Source organism: Eptesicus fuscus, chromosome 1 (assembly GCF_027574615.1).
Source record: "Eptesicus fuscus isolate TK198812 chromosome 1, DD_ASM_mEF_20220401, whole genome shotgun sequence".
Taxonomy (NCBI): Eukaryota; Metazoa; Chordata; class Mammalia; order Chiroptera; family Vespertilionidae; genus Eptesicus; species Eptesicus fuscus.
Window position 1 is genome coordinate 2,158,309 of NC_072473.1, and position 22,217 is coordinate 2,180,525.

Genomic DNA, 22,217 nt, shown 5'->3' on the forward strand with positions numbered 1-22,217 from the left:
GACTGCCCCGCCCTCAAAGATGGCAGTGCCCACAGCCAATGAGGAGGGAATATGCTAATTGACTGCCCCGCCCTCAAAGATGGCGGCACCCACAGCCAATGAGGAGGGAATATGCTAATGGATGCCCCGCCCTCAAAGATGGCGGTTCCCACAGCCAATAAGGAGGGAATATGCTAATTGACTGCCTCGCCCTCAAAGATGGTGGCGCCCACAGCCAATAAGGAGGGAATATGCTAACTGACTGCCCCGCCCTCAAAGATGGCGGTGCCCACAGCCAATGAGGAGGGAATATGCTAATTGACTGCCCCGCCCTCAAAGATGGCACCGCCCACAGCCAATAAGGAGGGAATATGCTAATTGACTGCCCCGCCCTCAAAGATGGTGGCGCCCACAGAGGTGTGATTGATGGGGCGTCGCCTTCCCCTGATCGCCGGGTCGCCTCCCGCCCTGAGGGCTCCCGGATGTGAGAGGGGGCAGGCCGGGCTGAGGGACCCCCCTCCAGCGCATGAATTTTCACGCACCGGCCTCTAGTAAAAGTGTATTTTTAAAAAGTATGGAATGCAGAGAGAAATAAATATGTCGACACATGGATCTTGATTTCAGCGGGGGCCACGCTAATGGAGACTGCACGTGTGATAAACCCCATAGACACGTGTGTGTGTGCGTGTGTGTGCGTGTGTGTGTACACACTGCACCAGTGTCCGTTTTCGGCGTTCACCACGCTCTACAAAAGCATCCAGCGTAACGCTGGTGGGCGCCGGGCGGAGAGGGCCCGCGATTTCTCGCTGCCACAGACGTGCTGCGGGGTCCGGGGAACCTCGATCATCGCAAACCCGGCCGTTCTGTGCGGGAACACGGCACGTACCTTGGAACACTGCTTGTGGTTCTGGCACCAGTCCAGGGAGCCGTTGTTCTGCAAAGAGAAAAAAGACACGGGGGCAAGTCACACGACCGTCTGACCGGAACCGCGCAGATTTTTTAAAAATATATATGTTTTTATTGATTTCAGGGAGGGAGAGAGAGAGAGAGAGAAACATCTATGATGAGAGAGACTCATCCGTCGGCTGCCTCCTGCACGCCTCCTACCGGAATCGAACCGTGACCTCCTGGTTCATGCGTCGACGCTCAACCACTGAGCCACGCCAGCCTGGCTGCATTATTATTATTTTTAATATTTTCATTGATTTCAGAGAGGAAGAGAGAGAGAGAGAGAGAGAGAGAGAGAGAAACATCCATGATGAGAGAGAATCACGGACCGGCTGCCTCCTGCACGCCCCACACTGGGGATCGAGCCCGCAACCCGGGCACGTGCCCTTGACCGGGAATCGAACGTGACTTCTTGGTTCCCAGGTCGACGCTCAGCCACTGAGCCACGCCGGCCGGCTCATCTGTCTCTTGAACTTATTCAAGGAGCTTTTCCATGCAGAAATTTTCTACACGCACGCACACACACACACACACACACACACACACGCATCCCGAAGGTGTCTGCCCTGGAGGCTTCCAGCTTCCTCACATCAGCCCCTCCCCCTTCAGCTCCTGCAGCCGGCCAGGCCTGCGCCTCCATCACTCAGCGGCCTCCTGCTGTTTGCCGCTGGGGACGAAAGGAGCCACATGCCGACCTGACACGCTCAGGGGAGGCCTGCGTGGCAGTCTTGCAAACGAAGAGACCTTAACCTCACCACAAAAGATGGTCTGAAAATTAAATATTCAACTACGGACAGAGCTTGTAACTTCCTCGTTACCCCGGACCCCTCAGGGCACCGGGACATTCCCTCGTTGTGATTGTGATCAAGTTAATTGTCAGCCGTTCCATCCCGGGTCGTCTCTGTAAGAGAAGGTACCTGTCCATCATTTCCCGTTTCACCTCATCCCAGAGGTCTCCCCGCTTTGCTTCGTCCCACCTCCCTAATCTGTCACCAATGGGTTTCGTGTCACCCGCCTACGTCCCTTTCCTTTGATTTCAATGTATAAACACAGACGTAACCCGACATTCTCCTGAGCATCATCTCCATTCGTGGAGGTTCTGCTTCCCGGCATCTGTCCACCGTTTGGCTCCAATAAACTCATAAAAAGTTGTTTACAGGTTTCAATGGTTTTTTGGGTTTTTTTTTTTTTTTCGTTAACACCGCCACAAAGGACTTCTGAGGGGGCTGCCTGCCTGACGCCCTCGAGGATGTGGGTGAGCCCCGGTGGATGAACGGGCCGCCGTGGGGAGGCCAGGTGTGCACACCGCCCCTCACTGCCCCTCACCGCCCCTCACCGGAGCGGCTCACCTGGCCTGCTCCTGGGGCTGGGCCAGGTGGGGCTGGAAAAACACCAGAACCCAATGCATTGCAGCCTCCCGCCCCGGGGAGGGGCGGGGGAGAGGGGGGTGGCTCTTAAGACGCAGCACAACCCCTTCACCAGGGAAGCCGCCCACCACAGACGGACAAAAAGCTCAGCGTTTGGGGTAAAGTCTAGCTCTGGCCCAGAGCCAGCCACATCCAGGGGCCGATCGCCTCGGGCAGGGGAGACGCTGGCCTCAGAGGATCATCCCTGGCCCCCCCCCCCCGCCGAGGGGATCAGACGGCGGGGCTCCCGGCTCGGACGCGGTAACGAGGACGGGCCGTCTCTCATCAGTGTTACCAGATCAAACGAGGACGCTGCCCGCCGGCCTTCAGAGAGCTGACAGAGCGCCATCGCCCGCCCCCCACGCCCTCTGCACGGCGCGTCCCGGCTTCCCCCTTCCCGGCCTTTTGGTGTTTCTCCCCTGAAAGCAAAAGGAATTCTTCAAAGAGCTCCAGGGAAGGGCACCGAACAACAGCCCTGGCCGGTGTGGCTCGGTGGATAGAGCGTTGGCCTGCGGATTGAAGGGTCCCGGGTTCGATTCCCGGTCAAGGGCACAGGCCTGGGTTGCGGGCTCCATCCCCAGCAGGGGGCGTGCAGGAGGCAGCCGGCCCATGATTCTCTCTCATCATGGATGTTTCTAACTCTCTCCCTCTCCCTTCCTCTCTGACATCAATAAAAAATATTTTAAAAATTCATTATACACCGAGTGGCCAGATTATTCTGATCTCTGAACACATAATAATCTGGCACTCAGTGTGTGTGTGTGTGTGTGTGTGTATATATATATATATATATATATATATATATATATATATTAGAGGCCCGGTGCATGAATCCGTGCATGGGTGGGGTCCGGCCAGCCTGGCCAGGGGGAGGGGACATGGGCGGTTGGCCGGCCTGCCTGCTGGTCGCACTCCCGGTGGAGGGGACCATTTGCATATTAGCCTTTTATTATATAGGATAGACACTGAGTGGCCAGATGACTATGCGTTCAGAGATCATCATCATCTGGCCACTCCGTGTATATTAAAAAAATAATAATAGTGTGGCCCTACCTGGTTTAGCTCGCTGGGTAGAGTGTCAGCCTGCGGACTGAAGGGTCCCGGGTTCGATTCCCGGTCAAGGGCACATGCCCGGGTTTCGGGCTCGATCCCCAGTAGTGGGGCGTGCAGGAGGCAGCCGGTCCATGATTCTCTCTCCTCGTGGATGTTTCTCTCTCTCCCTCCCTCTCCCTTCCTCTCTGAGATCAATAAAAATATATGTATTTTTTTTTTTTTTTAATGTACACGACCAGGAGACAATGCCAGTCAATCACGCCGGCTTCACCAAAGGCGTTTTGCTGAAACACACACACACACACACACACACACACACACATACCCCGCGCCCCCCACCCGGTCGGCTTGGCGTGTTAAGTGTAACCGCTAACCTTTCCCACGGGACTCAGGTTACACGGGGGAGGAAGCCCGGGCCGTTAGGGCGGCTGCTCGGAGCGGAACCGCCGAGGCCTGGTTCCCGGGACGTCATCAACAAAGTCACGTCCAGCTCGCCCCTCACGCGGAAATTCTCCACCCGCCTGGTGAGGGGGGTTTGGGTGCCCACCGTGCCGGGGACCTCCTCCCCCCGCCCCCGTCGCCCCATCTGCTCGTGTAAGGAAAGCCATGGCCGGCGTGGCTCAGGGGTTGAGCGTCGACCTAGGAACCAGGAGGTCACGGTTCCATTCCAGGTCAAGGGCACACGCCCGGGGTTGCGGGCTCGATCCCCGGTGTGAGGCGTGCAGGAGGCGGCCGGTCCGTGATTCTCTCTCCTCATGGATGGTTTTTGCTTTATTTTTAAAAATAAATTCTTTATTGTTTAAACTATTACAGATGTCTCCTATTCCCCCCCACACACACACTGACCTCTCCCCGGCCACTCCCACCCCCCAGCACATGCCCTCACCCCCCCATTGTCCGTGTCCACGGGTCATGCTCCCGGGCATGCATACAAGTCCTTTGGGCGATCTCTTACCCCCTCCCCTAAACCCCCTCTCCCCCCTGCCTTCCCTCTGAGGTTGGACGGTCTGTTCGATGCTTCTGTCTCTGGATCTATTTTTGTTCATCCGTTTTTGTTGTTCATCAGAATCCACACATGAGTGAGATCATGGGATATTTCTCTGCCTGGCTTATGTCGCTCAGCATGATGCTCTCCAGGTCCCTCCGTGCTGTTGCGAATGGTAAGAGTTCTTCCTTTTTCAGGGCTGCGTAGTATTCCATTGGTATAGATGGACCACAGTTTTTTAATCTGCTCGTCTGCTGATGGGCACTTGGGCTGTGTCCAGATCTCAGCTACGGTGAATGGTGCTGCTGTGAACATAGGGATGCATATATCCTTTCTGATGGTGTTTCTGGTTTCTTGGGATTTATTCCTAGGAGTGGGGTCACTGGGTCCAATGGGAGTTCCATGTTTAGTTTTTTGAGGAAACTCCATACTGTTCTCCACAGCGGCTGCCCCAGTCTGCATTCCCACCAGCAGTGCACGAGGGTTCCTTTTTCTCTACGTCCTCGCCAGCCCTTGTCGTGTGTTGATTTCTTGATCTTTATTCTCTCTTTTTTTAAAAAAATATATATTTTATTGATTTATTTACAGAAAGGGAGAGAGAGTCAGAAACATCGATGAGAGAGAAACATCCATCAGCTGCCTCCTGCACGCCCCCCACTGGGGATGTGCCCGCAACCAAGGTCCATGCCCTTGACCGAGAATCGAACCCGGGACCCTCAGACCGCAGGCTGACGCTCTATCCACCGAGCCACACCGGTCAGGGCTTTTTCCTCTTTTTTAATATGTTTTTATTGATTTCAGGGAGGAAGGGAGAGGGAGAGAGAGAGAAACATCCGTGATGAGAGAGAATCATGGATGGGCTGCCTCCTGCATGCCCCCCACTGGGGATGGAGCCCACAATCCAGGCATGTGCCCCTGACCGGGAATCGAACCTGCAGGAGGCAGCCGATCCATGATTCTCTCTCATCCTGGATGTTTCTGTCTCTCTCTCCCTCGCCCCTCCTCTCTGACATCGATAAAAATATAATTTTAAAAAATAAAATAGATAAATAAAAGCAGCTTGAGTAGGAAGCTGTGCACCCAACAAGTGGTGTGTTTTGTAAAAAAAAAAAAAAAAAGAAAGAAAGAAAGAAAACCAGGTCAGCGCCATTGCAGAGTTTCCGCGAGGAACCGAAACGGTGATGGGAGCAGAGAAAAATGCATGAGCGACACGGAAAGGAAAACCACGCAGAGACGTAACCGACACGGGTCTTAATGGGCACCCCCCCCCCCATGCTGTCATTGTCTGAAAAGATACAATGTGGCCAATTCGCATGGCGTTGTCTGGAAAGATACAATGTAGCCAGTTTGCATGGCATTGTCTGGAAAGATACAATGTAGCCAATTCGCATGGCGTTGTCTGGAAAGATACAATGTAGCCGATTCGCATGGCATTGTCTGGAAAGATACAATGTAGCAATTCGCATGGTGTTGTCTGGAAAGATACAATGTAGCCGATTCGCATGGCATTGTCTGGAAAGATACAATGTAGCCAATTCACATGGCGTTGTCTGGAAAGATACAATGTAGCCAATTCGCATGCATTGTCTGGAAAGATACAATGTAGCCAATTTGCATGTCACTTTCTGGAAAGATACAATGTAGCCAATTCGCATGGCGTTGTCTGGAAAGATACAATGTAGCCAATTTGCATGTCACTTTCTGGAAAGATACAATGTAGCCAATTCGCATGGCGTTGTCTGGAAAGATACAATGTAGCCAATTCGCATGGCGTTGTCTGGAAAGATACAATGTAGCCAATTTGCATGTCACTTTCTGGAAAGATACAATGTAGCCATTTGCATGGCGTTGTCTGGAAAGATACAATGTAGCCAGTTCGCGTGGCGTTGTCTGGAAAGATACAATGTAGCCAATTCGCATGGCGTTGTCTGGAAAGATACAATGTAGCCAGTTCGCGTGGCGTTGTCTGGGAAGATACAATGTAGCCAGTTCGCATGGCGTTGTCTGGGAAGATACAATGTAGCCAGTTCGCGTGGCGTTGTCTGGGAAGATACAATGTAGCCAGTTCGCATGGCGTTGTCTGGGAAGATACAATGTAGCCAATTCGCATGGCGTTGTCTGGGAAGATACAATGTAGCCAATTCGCATGGCGTTGTCTGGAAAGATACAATGTAGCCAATTCGCATGGCGTTGTCTGGGAAGATACAATGTAGCCAATTCGCATGGCGTTGTCTGGAAAGATACAATGTAGCCAATTCGCATGGCATTGTCTGGAAAGATACAATGTAGCCAGTTCGCCTGTCGTTGTCTGGAAAGATACAATGTAGCCAATTCGCATGGCGTTGTCTGGGAAGATACAATGTAGCCAATTCGCATGGCGTTGTCTGGGAAGATACAATGTAGCCAATTCGCATGGCGTTGTCTGGGAAGATACAATGTAGCAATTCACATCCCGCCACTGTTGACTGTAACCCTGAGTGAGGAGCGATATTTAGGCGTGGCCTCAGGTCTTTCCTTTCCCTCATTGTTGCCGTTGCTATTTTGTCTCCGTGGATGTGTGTTTTATAAATGAACGAAATGGAGAAGTAACCCGGGGGGTGGGGGGGGGAATGTTAGCAAAAACCAAGGCAGACGGCCAGCCGCTGGGACTGCGTTCAGGCGGTCGCTTAGCTCCCTGGGGCCGTTCCACCTCGTCCGTCCGGCCTGGGAAGGCGGACGACAAAAACTGTTCCTACGCGTAAGCCATCAGCAGGAGCGATTAAAACGCAGTTTACGTTATGGAATGCGTAATCGGCTTTGTGGAATGACTGTGTTCCATGAAGACTGTCTGAAGTGTGTCTTCATCACCGAATGCGGTGTCAAGAATTAATCACTACACTGGTTTAGGGAAAGGTTGCTTAAACTGTATAATCAATCATGATTTCAATAGGGCATTTCCATTTAGTCAATTGTGATTATAATTTCTAGTTAAACTAAATTATTGGCTTGTCTAGTAGTATATTCTGCTTCAAAATAAACCATTATGTTTGGGGAAAAAAAGCTGTTTTTTAAATCCTCACGCGAAGATCTGTTTTCCACTGATCTATTTTTTTTTTTTAATATGTTTTGATTGATTTCAGAGAGAGGAAGGGAGTGGGAGAGAGAGAGAAACATGCATGATGAGAGGGAATCATGGACCGGCTGCCTCCTGCATGCCCCCCGCTGGGGAATCGAGCCCACAACCCAGGCATGTGCCCTTGCCCGGGAATCGAACCCTGACCTCCTGGTTCCTAGGTCGATGCTCAACCCCTGAGCCACGCCGGCCGGGCGTGATCCCAAACCCCCCCGGGAGAGGTTTGCAAACCGTGGCATTCTGAGTCGATGACACCATGTAATTACCCGTCAGAGGAGAGCGGCGAGGGCCATTGGATCCACCTCCCCGCCGAAATCAAGACGCGCGGAACGCACTGACGACATGTCATTGTCTTCGAACACACGGGGGTCCCCAAGGAGAGGGGGGCAGAGTGTCCCCGGGGCACGGGACCCGGATGTACTGGCATTTCCACCCCCGGGTTCCTAGCAAACCTCTCCAATCCAGGGCGGAAGGTGGAGCGTCGACCTAGGAACCAGGAGGTCAGGGTTCGATTCCGGGTCAAGAGCACATGCCCGGGTTGCGGGCTCCATCCCCAGGAGGGGGCGTGCAGGAGGCAGCCGGTCCGTGATTCTCTCTCCTCATGGATGTTTCTCTCTCTCTCTCTCCCTCTCTCTCTCTTCCACTCTGAAATCAATAAAAATAAATCCATCTATATATATAAAAGCCTAATATGCAAATTGTCCCCTTGGAGAAAGGCCGACACCCAAGGAGACACGCACGCCGTCCAGAGGATCGGAAGGAAGGCCAGATATGACTCGGTTTCCTAACATGCGACGGAGGGACACGGAGCCCCCCCCCCCCCGGGGGGCCTCGCTGACATTCCTGCCCTGACCCGGAATCGAACCCTGACCTCCTGGTTCCTAGGTCGGCGCTCCACCCCTGAGCCACGCTGGCCGGGCTCAGAGTATTTTTTTTAAATATATTTTTATTGATTTCAGAGAGGAAGGGAGAGGGAGAGAGAGAGAGAGAAACATCCATGAGGAGAGAGAATCATGGATCGGCTGCCTCCTGCACGCCCCCTACTGGGGATGGAGCCTGCAACCTGGGCCTGTGCCCTTGACCGGGAATCGAACCCTGACCTCCTGGTTCATAGGTCAAGGCTCCACCACTGAGCCACACTGGCCGGGCTGAGAGTATTTTTTTTTAATATATTTTTATTGATGTCAGAGAGGAAGGGAGAGAGAGAGAGAGAGAGAGAGAAACATCAATGATGAGAGAGAATCATGGATTGATCGGCTGCCTCCTGCACGCCCCCTACTGGGGATGGAGCCTGCAACCCGGGCCTGTGCCCTGACCGGGAATCGAACCCTGACCTCCTGGTTCACAGGTCGAGGCTCCACCCCCGAGCCACGCTGGTCAGGCTGTACCGAAGGTTTTGGCAACGCATCCTGGGACACACCCCATAAACGCTTTGCTAACGTGAGAGCGAAATCTGCCACCTTGTTAGACCCATTGAGGCTGCAGAGTCCAGGGTTAGTCGAGCTGCGTTTCACGTGCATGAGGGGGTGGGGTGTGAGCAGGTGAAAGAACAGCTAGAAACACCCGATTTCCCCATTTTCGTGGCCCCGACTGCGTGAGGATTTCCGTCCCGCCGTTTCCCGGCGACGCGTGCCTCCTCCTGGCGCTGATGGATGGGATGTCCGTTGGGGAGTGCGGGACCATCCATCACACCCACACGGCTCCACGTGACCTTCACGTGACCTTCACGTGGGAGCGTGTCTTGACGAGCGGCCGCTGGGGGACACATGATGAATGGAAGGTGACAGGGGAGAGAGAGAGACGCCCCCGGGCCGGGGACAGGCCACGCCACGGACACCGTGTTCCCTGCAGAGCCCTGAGCGGACGGCGGCGTGCGGGAGGCCAGGGATGGGACACGGCCAAGCAGACCAGGAGGACCTGGCCGTCTGGCCTCCTTGCCCGCACGCGATCTGGGGCTGCAGGCTTCGACCAGACATCCCGCCTCCTCAGAGATGTTCTGGGGGACGAGGGTGTCAGGACTGATACACCCAATCCATGAAAGCAAAAAGCAAACCCAACCCCAGGCGACATTTACAGGAAAAAAGGCAGCATGAAGGATTCTACCATCGTCCGCTCGGGGGGGGGAAAAACACAGCGTTTCTATGTGACCACACACACAGACCACCCCCGCCCCACCCGCCCCCCGACGTGCCTTCTGAGTCGGCTGCAGACAGAGAGGCGGGCCCGGCCGGCGGGGCTCAGGGGTGGAGCGTCGACCTAGGAACCAGCAGGTCAGGGTTCGATGCCTGGTCAAGGGCACCTGCCTGGGTTGCAGGCTCGATCCCCAGTCGGGGGCGTGCGAGAGGCGGCCGGTCCATGATTCTCTCTCTCCTCATGGATGTCTCTCTCTCTCTCTCCCTCTCCCTTCCTCTCTGATTGGTGGGTATATTGGAGTTTATTCTTTCAAAGAATAATCTGACTATGTAATAAGAGTCATAGGTAGGTAGGTAGGTAGGTAGGTAGGTAGGTAGGTAGATAGATAGATAGATAGATAGATAGATAGATAGATATGTATACATATCTAAATACTAGAGGCCCAGATAGATAGATAGATAGATAGATAGATAGATAGATAGATAGATAGATAGATAGATAGATAGTAGATAGATAGATAGATAGATAGATAGATAGATAGATATGTATACATATCTAAATACTAGAGGCCCAGATAGATAGATAGATAGATAGATAGTAGATAGATAGATAGATAGATAGATAGATAGATAGATAGTAGATAGATAGATAGATAGATAGATAGATAGGTATGGTATTTAGATGGATGTATACATATCTAAATACTAGAGGCCCAGATAGATAAGATAGATAGATAGATAGATAGATAGATAGATAGATAGATAGATAGATATGTATACATATCTAAATACTAGAGGCCCAGATAGATAGATAGATAGATGATAGATAGATAGATAGATATGGTATTTAGATGGATGTATACATATCTAAATACTAGAGGCCCAGTGCACAAATCTGTGCATGGGTGGGGTCCCTCGGCCTGGCCGGCGATCGGGGCTGATCGGGGCCACAGGAGGTTGGCCGGGGAGAGGGCCTGCGGGAGGTTGGCTGTGGGGGCGCACTGACCACCAGGGGGCAGCTCCTGCATTGAGCGTCTGCCCCCCGGTGGCCAGTGCACGTCACAGCGACCGGTCATTCAGTCGCTTAAGCTTTTATGTATCTACGAGAGGCCCGGTGCACGAAATTCGTGCACAGGGGGGGAGGTGGGGGGGGAGGGTGTCCCTCAGCCTGGCCTGCACCCTCTCCAATCTGGGACCCCTCAGGGGATGTCCGACTGCCGGTTTAGGCCCAAAACCACAGGGATCGGGCCTAAACCGGCAGTCGGACATCCCTCTCGCAATCCAGGACCGCTGGCTCCTAACCGCTCACCTGCCTGCCTGATCGCCCCTAACTGGCCCCCCCGCCAGCCTGCTCTCACCCCCAACTGCCCCCCCCTGGCCTGCTCACCCCCAGCCCTCCCTGCCAGCCTGCTCACCCCCAACTGCCCCCCCCCGCCAGCCTTCTCACCCCCAACTGCCCCCCTTGCTGGCCTGATCGCCCCCAAGTACCTCCCCTGTTGGCCTGCTCACCCCCAAATGCCCCCCCTGCCAGCCTGATCACCCCCAAATGCCCCCCCGCCAGCCTGATTGCCCCCAACTTCCCCCCCTGCCGGTCTGCTCACCCCCAACTGCCCCCCTGGCCTGATCACCCCCAACTGCCCCCCACTGCCGGCCTGCACGCCCCCATCTGCCCTCCCCTGCCGGCCTGATCGCCCCTAACTGCCTCTGCCTCGGCCCCGCCACCATGGCTTTGTCTGGAAGGACGTCCGGAAGGTCTCCCGGTCTAATTAGCATATGACCCTTCCATTAGTATAGACATCTGCGTGGTGCTCAGATGGAGGTAAACGCATCTAAATGCCAACACTGAACTCGAGACAGCCCGGTCGAGAGAGAGATGTAAAGCAGAATGAGAGAGAAGCAGGCCAGGGGCGATCTGGCCCCCCCCCGGCACCCACGACCCCGTCTGTTTCACTCCCGGGGGTGGCAGGGACGCTCTTGGCATCCAGAGGCTGGGACCAGAGGCACTGCGACGCACCCCACAGGGCACATAAAAACACGTTAAATATATCACACAAGCCTGATCAGTGTGGCTCCGTTGAGTGTCGACCTAGGAACCAGGAGGTCACCGTTCGATTCCCGGTCAAGGGCACATGCCCGGGTTGCAGGCTCGATCGCCAGTAGGGGGGGGGGGGGGCGTGCGGGAGGCAGCCGGTCCAGGAATCTCTGGTGATGTTTCCATCTCTCCCTCTCCCTTCCTCTCTGAAATCCATCTACACGAATAAAAGAGAACTATGCAAATTGGCCATACATCCGTGACACCCATCAACCAATCAGGCGTGCGTATGCAAATCAACCCAACAAAGATGGCTGCTTGATTTGCATACGCAGGCGCAGAGCGGCCGGGCGGGGCAGGATGCCTGCGATGAGGGGGAGGGCGGGGGCTGGAGGGAGCTACAGGGGAAGGAAGTCCTATTTTTGCACGAACCTAGTGTATGTGTATTACACAAGGTCATGCCTCCCGAACAACAGGAAGATGAACGTGCAGACAGATCTGTGTTCCCGTGCAGCGCCCCCCTCTAACCACGCGTGTCCATGGTCCAGGGGGCGCTTGGCCCGTGAAACCATCCTGCCCGGCGTTCCTCCCTCCTTCCCCTGCAGCTGCGAGGACTTCGTCTCCTGATTCCGGACACAGAAATGCGGACGCCACCGCGGAGGGGGCATTCCCTACTCTCTCTCGGGTCCCGGCCCCGTGGGAAAAGGACTTCCCCGGCGTGAGGGCCCTCTCCGGAGTCATCAGCCCGTGAGACTGGCCTTTGAGATGACACGGCCGGCCAGAGTCCAAATGCAAAGAGAGGGGAGCGGGAGGGAGGGCCGGGGACGGGGCAGGGAGGGAGGGAGGGAGACGGGGGCGAGACACGGGGACAGAGGAGGCGTTTGTATTTGTGGGCGTGTGGGCCCGTCCCCCCAACGTCGGCGGAGGCCTACCCCTGCCTCAGGAGCGAGGAAGGACCGTCGGGGTTGACAGCTGAGACCGTGGAGGCCAAGTTCTCACTCTAAAAGGCCGAAGCAGCCCACAACGCGGCGGGGAGAGAATGGGACGCAGACAATGACGGTTTTAATGGGGGCATCGCCGCCCTTCCCGGCTGCTGGAGAAACTGAAAGGGATGGTGGTTGCCTCCGCGTTGTCAGGGCAACCGCCTCCGACTTCCTTCCCCCCCTTTTCCTGATGGCAGCCACTCCTCCTCCCCTCGGCATACACTTGGCCTTGTCCTCTCAGCTCAGCCCCGGAAGGCAGCCCCTCGCGGATGGCCGGACGCGGCCTGGGGCTCAGTCTCCGTGGGAGCCGTCCGTCCGTCCGTGCGTCCGTGGGGCAGACGCCGGAGCAGGAGTGGGTCGACCAGATGTCCGTCCGACTGGCGGTGGGCGGCTCCCCGCCGCACGGTGGGTCCCTCGTGCGCGGCGCACGGGACGCTGGTCGTGGGGCACAAGCGATACCCGGGTTTTTGGGTTTGCAGGTCTTGCTCCATCTTCTCTCCGGGCCGCAGTGTGACCCGCCGTATAGAAAGCGTGCAACAGCCCAGCCGGCCTGGCTCAGGGGTTGAGCGTCCACGTACGAACCAGGAGGTCATGGTTTGATTCCCAGTCCGGGGGACATGCCCCGGATGCAGGGGCTCAAACCCGAAGGGCCACGGGTTCGATTCCTAGTCAAGGGCATGTGCCTGGGTTGCAGGCTCGATCCCAAGCCTGGTTGGGGGGGGGGGTGGGAGGAGGAGGAGGAAATCAAGAAGGAGAGGGAGGAGGAGGATGAGGAGGAAGAGGAGGAGGAGAAGAAGGAGGAGGAGGACGAGGAGAAGGAAGAGGAGGTGAAGGAGGAAGGAGTAGGGGGCGTGCAGGAGGCCGACGGATGAGTCTCTCTCATCGTGGATGTTTCTATCTCCCTCCCCGTCTCCCTTCCTCCCTGAAATCAATACAACTATATTTTTTAAAACGTGCTGCTGCTTCCTGGGCCAGAGGCTCGCAGAGGCAGGAGGGGGTTGAGACCCGTGCTTCAGTCCAGGAAGGGCGGTCTCTCTCAATTGTAACACACTAGAGGCCCGGTGCATGAAGATTCGCGCAAGAATAGGCCTTTTTTCCCCAGGATTCGCTCCCAGCCGGAGCGCCTCTCCTGTAGCTCCCTCCACCCTCCACCCTCCTTCTCATAGCAGGCATCCTGCCCCACCACCCGGCCGCTCTGCGCCTGCATATGCAAATTAACCCGCCATCTTTGTTGGGTTAATTTGCATACTCACGACTGATTGGCTGGTGGGCCTCACCGATGCACGGTCAGTTTGCATATTTCTCTTTTATCAGTGTAGATTAGCCATGGGATTTAAAATGGTAGCAAGGTTCAATCGCTGGGTATGACAGGGAGAGAAACTTGCTTTTTAAGAAATTTTCCTATTGCAGCCCTAACCGGTGTGGCTCAGTGGATAGAGCATCAGCCTGCCAACTCAGGGGTCCCAGGTTCGATTCCGGTCCAGGGCATGTACCTTGGTTGCGGGCACATACCCAGGAGGGGCCGTGCAGGAGGCAGCTGATTGATGTTTCTAACTCTCTATCCCTCTCCCTTCCTGTCTGTAAAAAATCAATAGAATATATTTAAAAAATAAAAAATTTGTAAATAAAATTTTCCTATTGCAGCTTACCGTCAATATTATTCTGTGTTGGCTTCAGGTGTGCAGCCAAGTTGTTAGAAAATCGTGTACTCTGCAAAGTGGGGCCCCCACCGCCCCAAGACCCCCCTGCCCGGCCCCCACATCCCCTCACCCTGTGCACACCAATTCGGAAAGGGCACGTCCCTAGAGCAAAGACTGCGATCCCCAGATGTTGTGTGACTTATTTTATTTTTTAACTAGAGGCCCGGTGCACGAAGATTCGTGCAAGAATGGGCCTTCCTCCCCCTGGGTGCAGGCACCGCCTTCGCTCTGGCCCGGAGCCGCGTTCCCGCCTTCCCACGCTGCCCAGAGGCCCGGAGCGGCTGGGGCGGTGCGGAACGCCTGCATCATCGCCATGGTCGCTCGGCGCCTGGTCATGCAAATTAACCCGCCATCTTTGTTGGGTTCATTTGCATACTCACTCCTGATTGGCTGGTGGGTGTCGCGAAGGTATGGTCAATTTGCATCTTACTCTTTTATTCGTGTAGATGTGTTTTTATTGATTTCAGAGAGAGGAAGGGAGAGGGAGAGGGAAAGGGAGAGAGAGAAACACCAATGAGGAGAGAGAATCATGGACCGGCTGCCTCCTGCACGCCCCCTAGTGGGGATCGAGCCTGCAACCCATGCGTGTGCCCTTGACCGGGAACCGAACCCTGGCCGCCTGGTTCCTAGGTCGACACTCAACCATGGAGCCACACTGGCCAGCTGTGTGCCTTTTTTAGTGGTGACAATGTATGCGCCTTAGCTTTCCAAGAAAAAAAGGTGATAGGAAAAATTACATTTTTTCTAGGCCACTGTAACGGAATACTATTCCCCACGTGGGCGGCGTGGTAATCACTTGGAGGGCAAAACGCAGCCTATCAAATGACAAAAGCTGCGACAGGAAACAAACGGATAAGCAGGATGTGAGTTAAGAGCGGCCGTTAGCTTTTCTTTCCATCTCGGTGGGGTGTCCGTTCTCAGATCCGCCTGAGGGTCGAGGTTAGCACTTGTGGGATTAAGGATCCCCATTCCTCTCTCTGAGTGCAGCCTTGAGAACTGTCTAAACTCTCCTTTTCTCAGAATCACCCAACGTTTCCATCGCTCGGAGACGCCGGAAGAATCGTGACATGTAAACACACACTCACACGCATGCGCGGACATACACACACACACACACACACATACACTCCCAAACCCAAACACAAGGTTAGGAAACTGCCGGGGTTCCTTGTTCCAGCCTTACAAAGGGTTCAGGAATCTGGAGCAAGGCTGTGCGTAGATTCAATAAGAGTCCAGAGACGAAAGATAGTTTTGAAAGGCATTGGGGGTCAGAGGAGCTTCAGCTAAAGGAGCTAAAGACTACCCCTTGTCTCAGGACCCCTTGCTTTTTATTAACACAATCTGTCCTAAGGCAAGGCGGAGATAATACACGTCAAAGGGTAGGGTTTACAGAGGCATCGTCAGATTGGGGATTAGCATTCGGCTGTTCAGGTGTTTGGCCAGCAGGAGGCGATCACATGCAGATTGAGATGCCCTGAGCTGTCTGGCAGCAAACTGTCATCCTATTCGGGTTTGGGGGAAGTGCCTCTCAGCCATTCCAACAGGTGATTACGTACGTGACTCGGCCCTTGGTGAGCCCCCAAGTTGCATCGACCTTTCGATGAAACTCTTGTAATGATGACATGCTGGAACTGGCTTCCGGCAGAAATGTACAAGCACGGGTATGCTTCTGTACCCCACACACACACGCCACAGTCAGCGGCCGCGGGAGCCAAGGAGGAGGTCAAGGTTCAAGGACTGCCGTTCCCCGAAGACACCCTCGTCCCCTCTGGCGTCCAGGAGGCCCGCCTTCCCGGTGATTCCTGCACGGGCCCACTCTGTGAGGCACACGGGAAGGTGGGGAGCCTGCACCCCGTCAGTTCGTGAAGGGGAGAAAGCGCTCGCCAGGAACTCGCGCCGCTGAGTTGACGGGACGGTACACATCTGAAGGGAGAGTCGTCCTAGCAGGTGCCGGTCCGTGGTGAGCGTGTCTGCCTATGGACCGAAGGGTCGCCGGTTCGATTCCTAGTCCAGGGCATGTACCTGGGTTGCAGGCTCCATCCCAAGCCCTGGTTGGGGTGTGTGGGGGAGGAGGAGGAGGAGGAGGAGGAGGAGGAGGAGGAAGAAGGAGGACGAGGTGGAGGAGGAGGAGGAGGAAGAGGAGGAGGAGGAGGAGGAAGGAGGACGAGGAGAGGGAGTTGATGATTTTGTGTGGCCCGAGAACGCTGTAATAAATATCGAACGGCCCTTGGCGGGGGGGGGGGGGGGGGGGGGCCCCGCCCTGCTGTAGGACGGGGTACAGTCTCTGCTCACGCTGGGGATTTTGTTTGAAGGGTCAGTGAGGGAAGCCCCACTGAGGGGTGGGAGCCCGGGGTGTGAGTCCTGCTGGTCTCTGCATGTGCCCGAGCGAGCCGGCTCTGCAGCAGCAGCCGCCTGACCCCAAGCACACACACGGGGACCCCATCAGGTGCCTCTGAGGGCAGGCGGCCGGGTGCGTTTCCCCCACGGAAGGGCATCTGCGTGTGATGTAGGGGGTGCAGCTCGGGGATGGGGGAGGGCAGGAGAGGAGGCGGGGAGCTGACAGGGGTGAGCCTCAGCCACAGCCCTGCCTGAGCCGGTCCCAAGCCATGGTCAGGGGCGTGGAGCTGACCGGCGAGCTGGCCGCCCTCTGCCCTCGGCAGCGACCCTGCCCCTGAGCGGCCCTCACCCAGGACGCCACGCATCCCGGGAGCAAAGCTCCATCCCGACGGAGAGGCGGCATCTGCAAGCCATCAGCGGCCACGTGGGGGCCAGGGCCAGAGGTCACCACATCTGGCTGCGGGGGACCCTGCCTGGACCTGTCTCCACCGTCTCAGCGAATCCAAGGGAACCCCACTTCCTCCTAAGACGACGGTGCAGAGAACGGGAACCTCAAGAATCCTCGTCACATCCCTTCACCCCGAAGACGTGGCGGCCGGACACGGGCCTGGGCTGGGGAGCCCTGTGGGGATATCTGATGGACGGCTGGGGAGCCCTATGGGGATATCTGATGGACGGCTGGGGAGCCCTGTGGGGATATCTGATGGACGGCTGGGGAGCCCGATGGGGATATATGATGGACGGCTGGGGAGCCCGATGGGGATATCTGATGGACGGCTGGGGAGCCCTGTGGGGATATCTGATGGACGGCTGGGGAGCCCTGTGGGGATATCTGATGGACGGCTGGGGAGCCCTGTGGGGATATCTGATGGACGGCTGGGGAGCCCTGTGGGGATATCTGATGGACGGCTGGGGAGCCCTGTGGGGATATCTGATGGACGGCTGGGGAGTCCTGTGGGGATATCTGATGGACGGCTGGGGAGCCCGATGGGGATATGTGATGGACGGCTGGGGAGCCCTGTGGGGATATCTGATGGACGGCTGGGGAGGCCTGTGGGGATATCTGATGGACGGCTGGGGAGCCCTCTGGGGATATCTGATGGACGGCTGGGGAGCCCTGTGGGGATATCTGATGGACGGCGGGGGAGCCCTGTGGGGATATCTGATGGACGGCTGGGGAGCCCTGTGGGGATATCGGATGGACGGCTGGGGAGCCCTGTGGGGATATATGATGGACGGCTGGGGAGCCCGTTGGGGATATCTGATGGACGGCTGGGGAGCCCTGTGGGGATATCTGATGGACGGCTGGGGAGCCCTGTGGGTTATCGGATGGACGGCTGGGGAGTCCTGTGGGGATATCTGATGGACGGCTGGGGAGCCCTGTGGGGTATTTGATGGACGGCTGGGGAGCCCTGTGGGGTATTTGATGGACGGCTGGGGAGCCCTGTGGGGATATCTGATGGACGGCTGGGGAGCCCTGTGGGGATATCTGATGGACGGCTGGGGAGCCCTATGGGGTATTTGATGGACGGCTGGGGAGCCCTGTGGGGTATTTGATGGACGGCTGGGGAGCCCTGTGGGGATATCTGATGGATGGCTGGGGAGACCTATGGGGATATCTGATGGACGGCTGGGGAGCCCTGTGGGGATATCGGATGGACGGCTGGGGAGCCCTGTGGGGTATTTGATGGACGGCTGGGGAGCCCGGTGGGGATATCTGATGGACGGCTGGGGAGCCCTGTGGGGATATCGGATGGACGGCTGGGGAGCCCTGTGGGGATATCTGATGGACGGCTGGGGAGCCCTGTGGGGATATCTGATGGACGGCTGGGGAGCCCTGTGGGGATATCTGATGGACGGCTGGGGAGCCCTGTGGGGATATCTGATGGACGGCTGGGGAGCCCGATGGAGATATCTGATGGACGGCTGGGGAGCCCTGTGGGGATATCTGATGGATGGCTGGGGAGCCCTGTGGGGATATCTGATGGACGGCTGGGGAGCCCAATGGGGATATCTGATGGACGGCTGGGGAGCCCAATGGGGATATCTGATGGACGGCTGGGGTGCCCTGTGGGGATATCTGATGGACGGCTGGGGAGCCCTGTGGGGATATCTGATGGACGGCTGGGGAGCCCTATGGGGATATCTGATGGACGGCTGGGGAGCCGTGTGGGGATATCTGATGGACGGCCGGGGAGCCCTGTGGGGATATCTGATGGACGGCTGGGGAGCCCTGTGGGGATATCTGATGGACGGCTGGGGAGTCCTATGGGAATATCTGATGGACGGCTGGGGAGTCCTATGGGGATATCTGATGGATGGCTGGGGAGCCCTGTGGGGATATCTGATGGACGGCTGGGGAGCCCTGTGGGGATATCTGATGGACGGCTGGGGAGCCCTATGGGGATATCTGATGGACGGCTGGGGAGCCCGATGGGGATATCTGATGGACGGCTGGGGAGCCCTGTGGGGATATCTGATGGACGGCTGGGGAGTCCTATGGGGATATCTGATGGACGGCTGGGGAGACCTATGGGGATATCTGATGGACGGCTGGGGAGACCTATGGGGATATCTGATGGACGGCCGGGGAGCCCTATGGGGATATCTGATGGACGGCTGGGGAGCCCTATGGGGATATCTGATGGACGGCTGGGGAGCCCTGTGGGGATATCTGATGGACGGCTGGGGAGCCCTGTGGGGATATCTGATGGACGGCTGGGGAGCCCTATGGGGATATCTGATGGACGGCTGGGGAGCCCTATGGGGATATCTGATGGACGGCTGGGGAGCCCTGTGGGGATATCTGATGGACGGCTATGGAGCCCTGTGTGGATATCTGATGGACGGCTGGGGAGCCCTGTGGGGATATCTGATGGACGGCTGGGGAGCCCTGTGGGGATATCTGATGGACGGCTGGGGAGCCCTGTGGGGATATCTGATGGACGGCTGGGGAGCCCTGTGGGGATATCTGATGGACGGCCGGGGAGCCCTGTGGGGATATCTGATGGACGGCTGGGGAGCCGTATGGGGATATGTGATGGACGGCTGGGGAGCCCTATGGGGATATCTGATGGACGGCTGGGGAGCCCTGTGGGGATATCTGATGGACGGCTGGGGAGCCCTGTGGGGATATCGGATGGACGGCTGGGGAGCCCTATGGGGATATCTGATGGACGGGTGGGGAGCCCTATGGGGATATCTGATGGACGGCTGGGGAGCCCTGTGAGGATATGTGATGGACGGCTGGGGAGCCCGGTGGGTATATATGATGGACGGCTGGGGAGCCCGATGGGGATATCTGATGGACGGCTGGGGAGCCCGATGGGGATATCTGATGGACGGCTGGGGAGCCCTGTGGGGATATCGGATGGACGGCTGGGGGGCCCTGTGGGGATATGTGATGGACGGCTGGGAAGACCTATGGGGATATGTGATGGACGGCTGGGGAGCCCGATGGGGATATCTGATGGACGGCTGGGGAGCCCTGTGGGGATATCGGATGGACGGCTGTGGGGGGCCCTGTGGGGATATATGATGGACGGCTGGGGAGCCGTGTGGGGATATCGGATGGACGGCTGGGGAGCCCTATGGGGATATCTGATGGACGGGTGGGGAGCCCTATGGGGATATCTGATGGACGGCTGGGGAGCCCTGTGGGGGTATCTGATGGACAGGTGGGGAGCCCTGTGGGGATATCTGATGGACAGGTGGGGAGCCCTGTGGGGATATCTGATGGACGGCTGGGGAGCCCTGTGGGGATATCGGATGGACGGCTGGGGAGCCCTATGGGGATATCTGATGGACGGGTGGGGAGCCCTATGGGGATATCTGATGGACGGCTGGGGAGCCCTGTGAGGATATGTGATGGACGGCTGGGGAGCCCGGTGGGTATATATGATGGACGGCTGGGGAGCCCGATGGGGATATCTGATGGACGGCTGGGGAGCCCGATGGGGATATCTGATGGACGGCTGGGGAGCCCTGTGGGGATATCGGATGGACGGCTGGGGGGCCCTGTGGGGATATGTGATGGACGGCTGGGAAGACCTATGGGGATATGTGATGGACGGCTGGGGAGCCCGATGGGGATATCTGATGGACGGCTGGGGAGCCCTGTGGGGATATCGGATGGACGGCTGGGGGGCCCTGTGGGGATATATGATGGACGGCTGGGGAGCCGTGTGGGGATATCGGATGGACGGCTGGGGAGCCCTATGGGGATATCTGATGGACGGGTGGGGAGCCCTATGGGGATATCTGATGGACGGCTGGGGAGCCCTGTGGGGGTATCTGATGGACAGGTGGGGAGCCCTGTGGGGATATCTGATGGACAGGTGGGGAGCCCTGTGGGGATATCTGATGGACGGCTGGGGAGCCCGATGGGGATATCTGATGGACGGCTGGGAAGACCTATGGGGATATGTGATGGACGGCTGGGGAGTCTGATGGGGATATCTGATGGACGGCTGGGGAGCCCTGTGGGGATATCAGATGGACGGCTGGGGAGCCCTATGGACATATCTGATGGACGGCTGGGGAGCCCTGTGGGGGTATTTGATGGACGGCTGGGGAGCCCTGTGGGGATATTTGATGGACGGCTGGGGAGCCCTATGGGGATATTTGATGGACGGCTGGGGACAGTAAGATCGACTTTAAATCAGGTTTAAGGAGAAGCACTGTGTTAAAAACACAGAAACTGGCCGTGAGTGGCGTCGTGTGTAGTTTGGGTCAAATTCGGGAGTTTTTACTAACACGAACAGGAACACGTCCAGTTATGCCGAGGCCCCAGGCACGAATGCAAAGTGCACACACACCCGACGCCCCTCCCCCGGGGCTCCCCAAACACCTGGCCGGCCGCAGACACCCTCCCAGGCGAGGCCACGTCCTGGCTGAGCGCACTCCGCACAAACCGCTCCTGCAGACTGAGCCTGGCTCAGCTGGGCCTCCCCCCCTATCCTCCCCCCCAAAGGGCCTCCATATCTTAATTGTTTGTTTTCTTTTCCTGGGAGGAGCTAATCACCAGCTTAGCTGCCTTTTGCCAAAACAAACAGCTCCCAGTTCCTGCTGGGAGCTGCCTCCCTCTCTACCCTGAGACCTAGCCATCCCGGGAAGTAACTTTCTGGGGCCCTGGGGCAGCCCGCAGGGTCCCACCCGCCTCTCCCCCGGCTCGGCTCTCCGTCCGGTAGAGAAACTGTGCAATCTCCCTCCCACGGGTGGCCAGGTTATTAGGACCACGCCATCCACACTTCGTGGGGCCACCTTTTGCCTTCCGTACCGCGGCGATTCTTCTTGGCGTCGACTCCACGAGATGCTGAAAGGTGATGCGAGGGATCCGACGCCGTGCCTGATGGATGGCCCGGTCCGGTTCCGTGAGGTCGGATGGTGGTGGAACCAGCTGCCTGATGGCTCTTGGAACTCCGTCCCACAGATGCTCAACCGGATGGAGATCTGGTGATGGTGGGGCCACCTAAGCAAGGCAAAGTCTCCCTCATGTTCCTGAAACCACTCCTGCACAATACGAGCGCCGTGGCATGGCGCATTGTCTTG

General features: G+C 56.9%; 1 protein-coding gene across 1 annotated transcript in view; it reads right to left on the minus strand.

Moving 5' to 3' along the window:
* ANOS1 (anosmin 1) overlaps positions 1–22,217 on the minus strand; it is a 79,223-nt gene that overhangs the window by 52,044 nt on the left and 4,962 nt on the right. Inside the window, exon 2 of the mRNA XM_054715401.1 lies at positions 866–913. Within this exon, the coding sequence (XP_054571376.1) occupies positions 866–913 (48 nt within the window). The remainder of the gene's footprint in view (positions 1–865; positions 914–22,217) is intronic.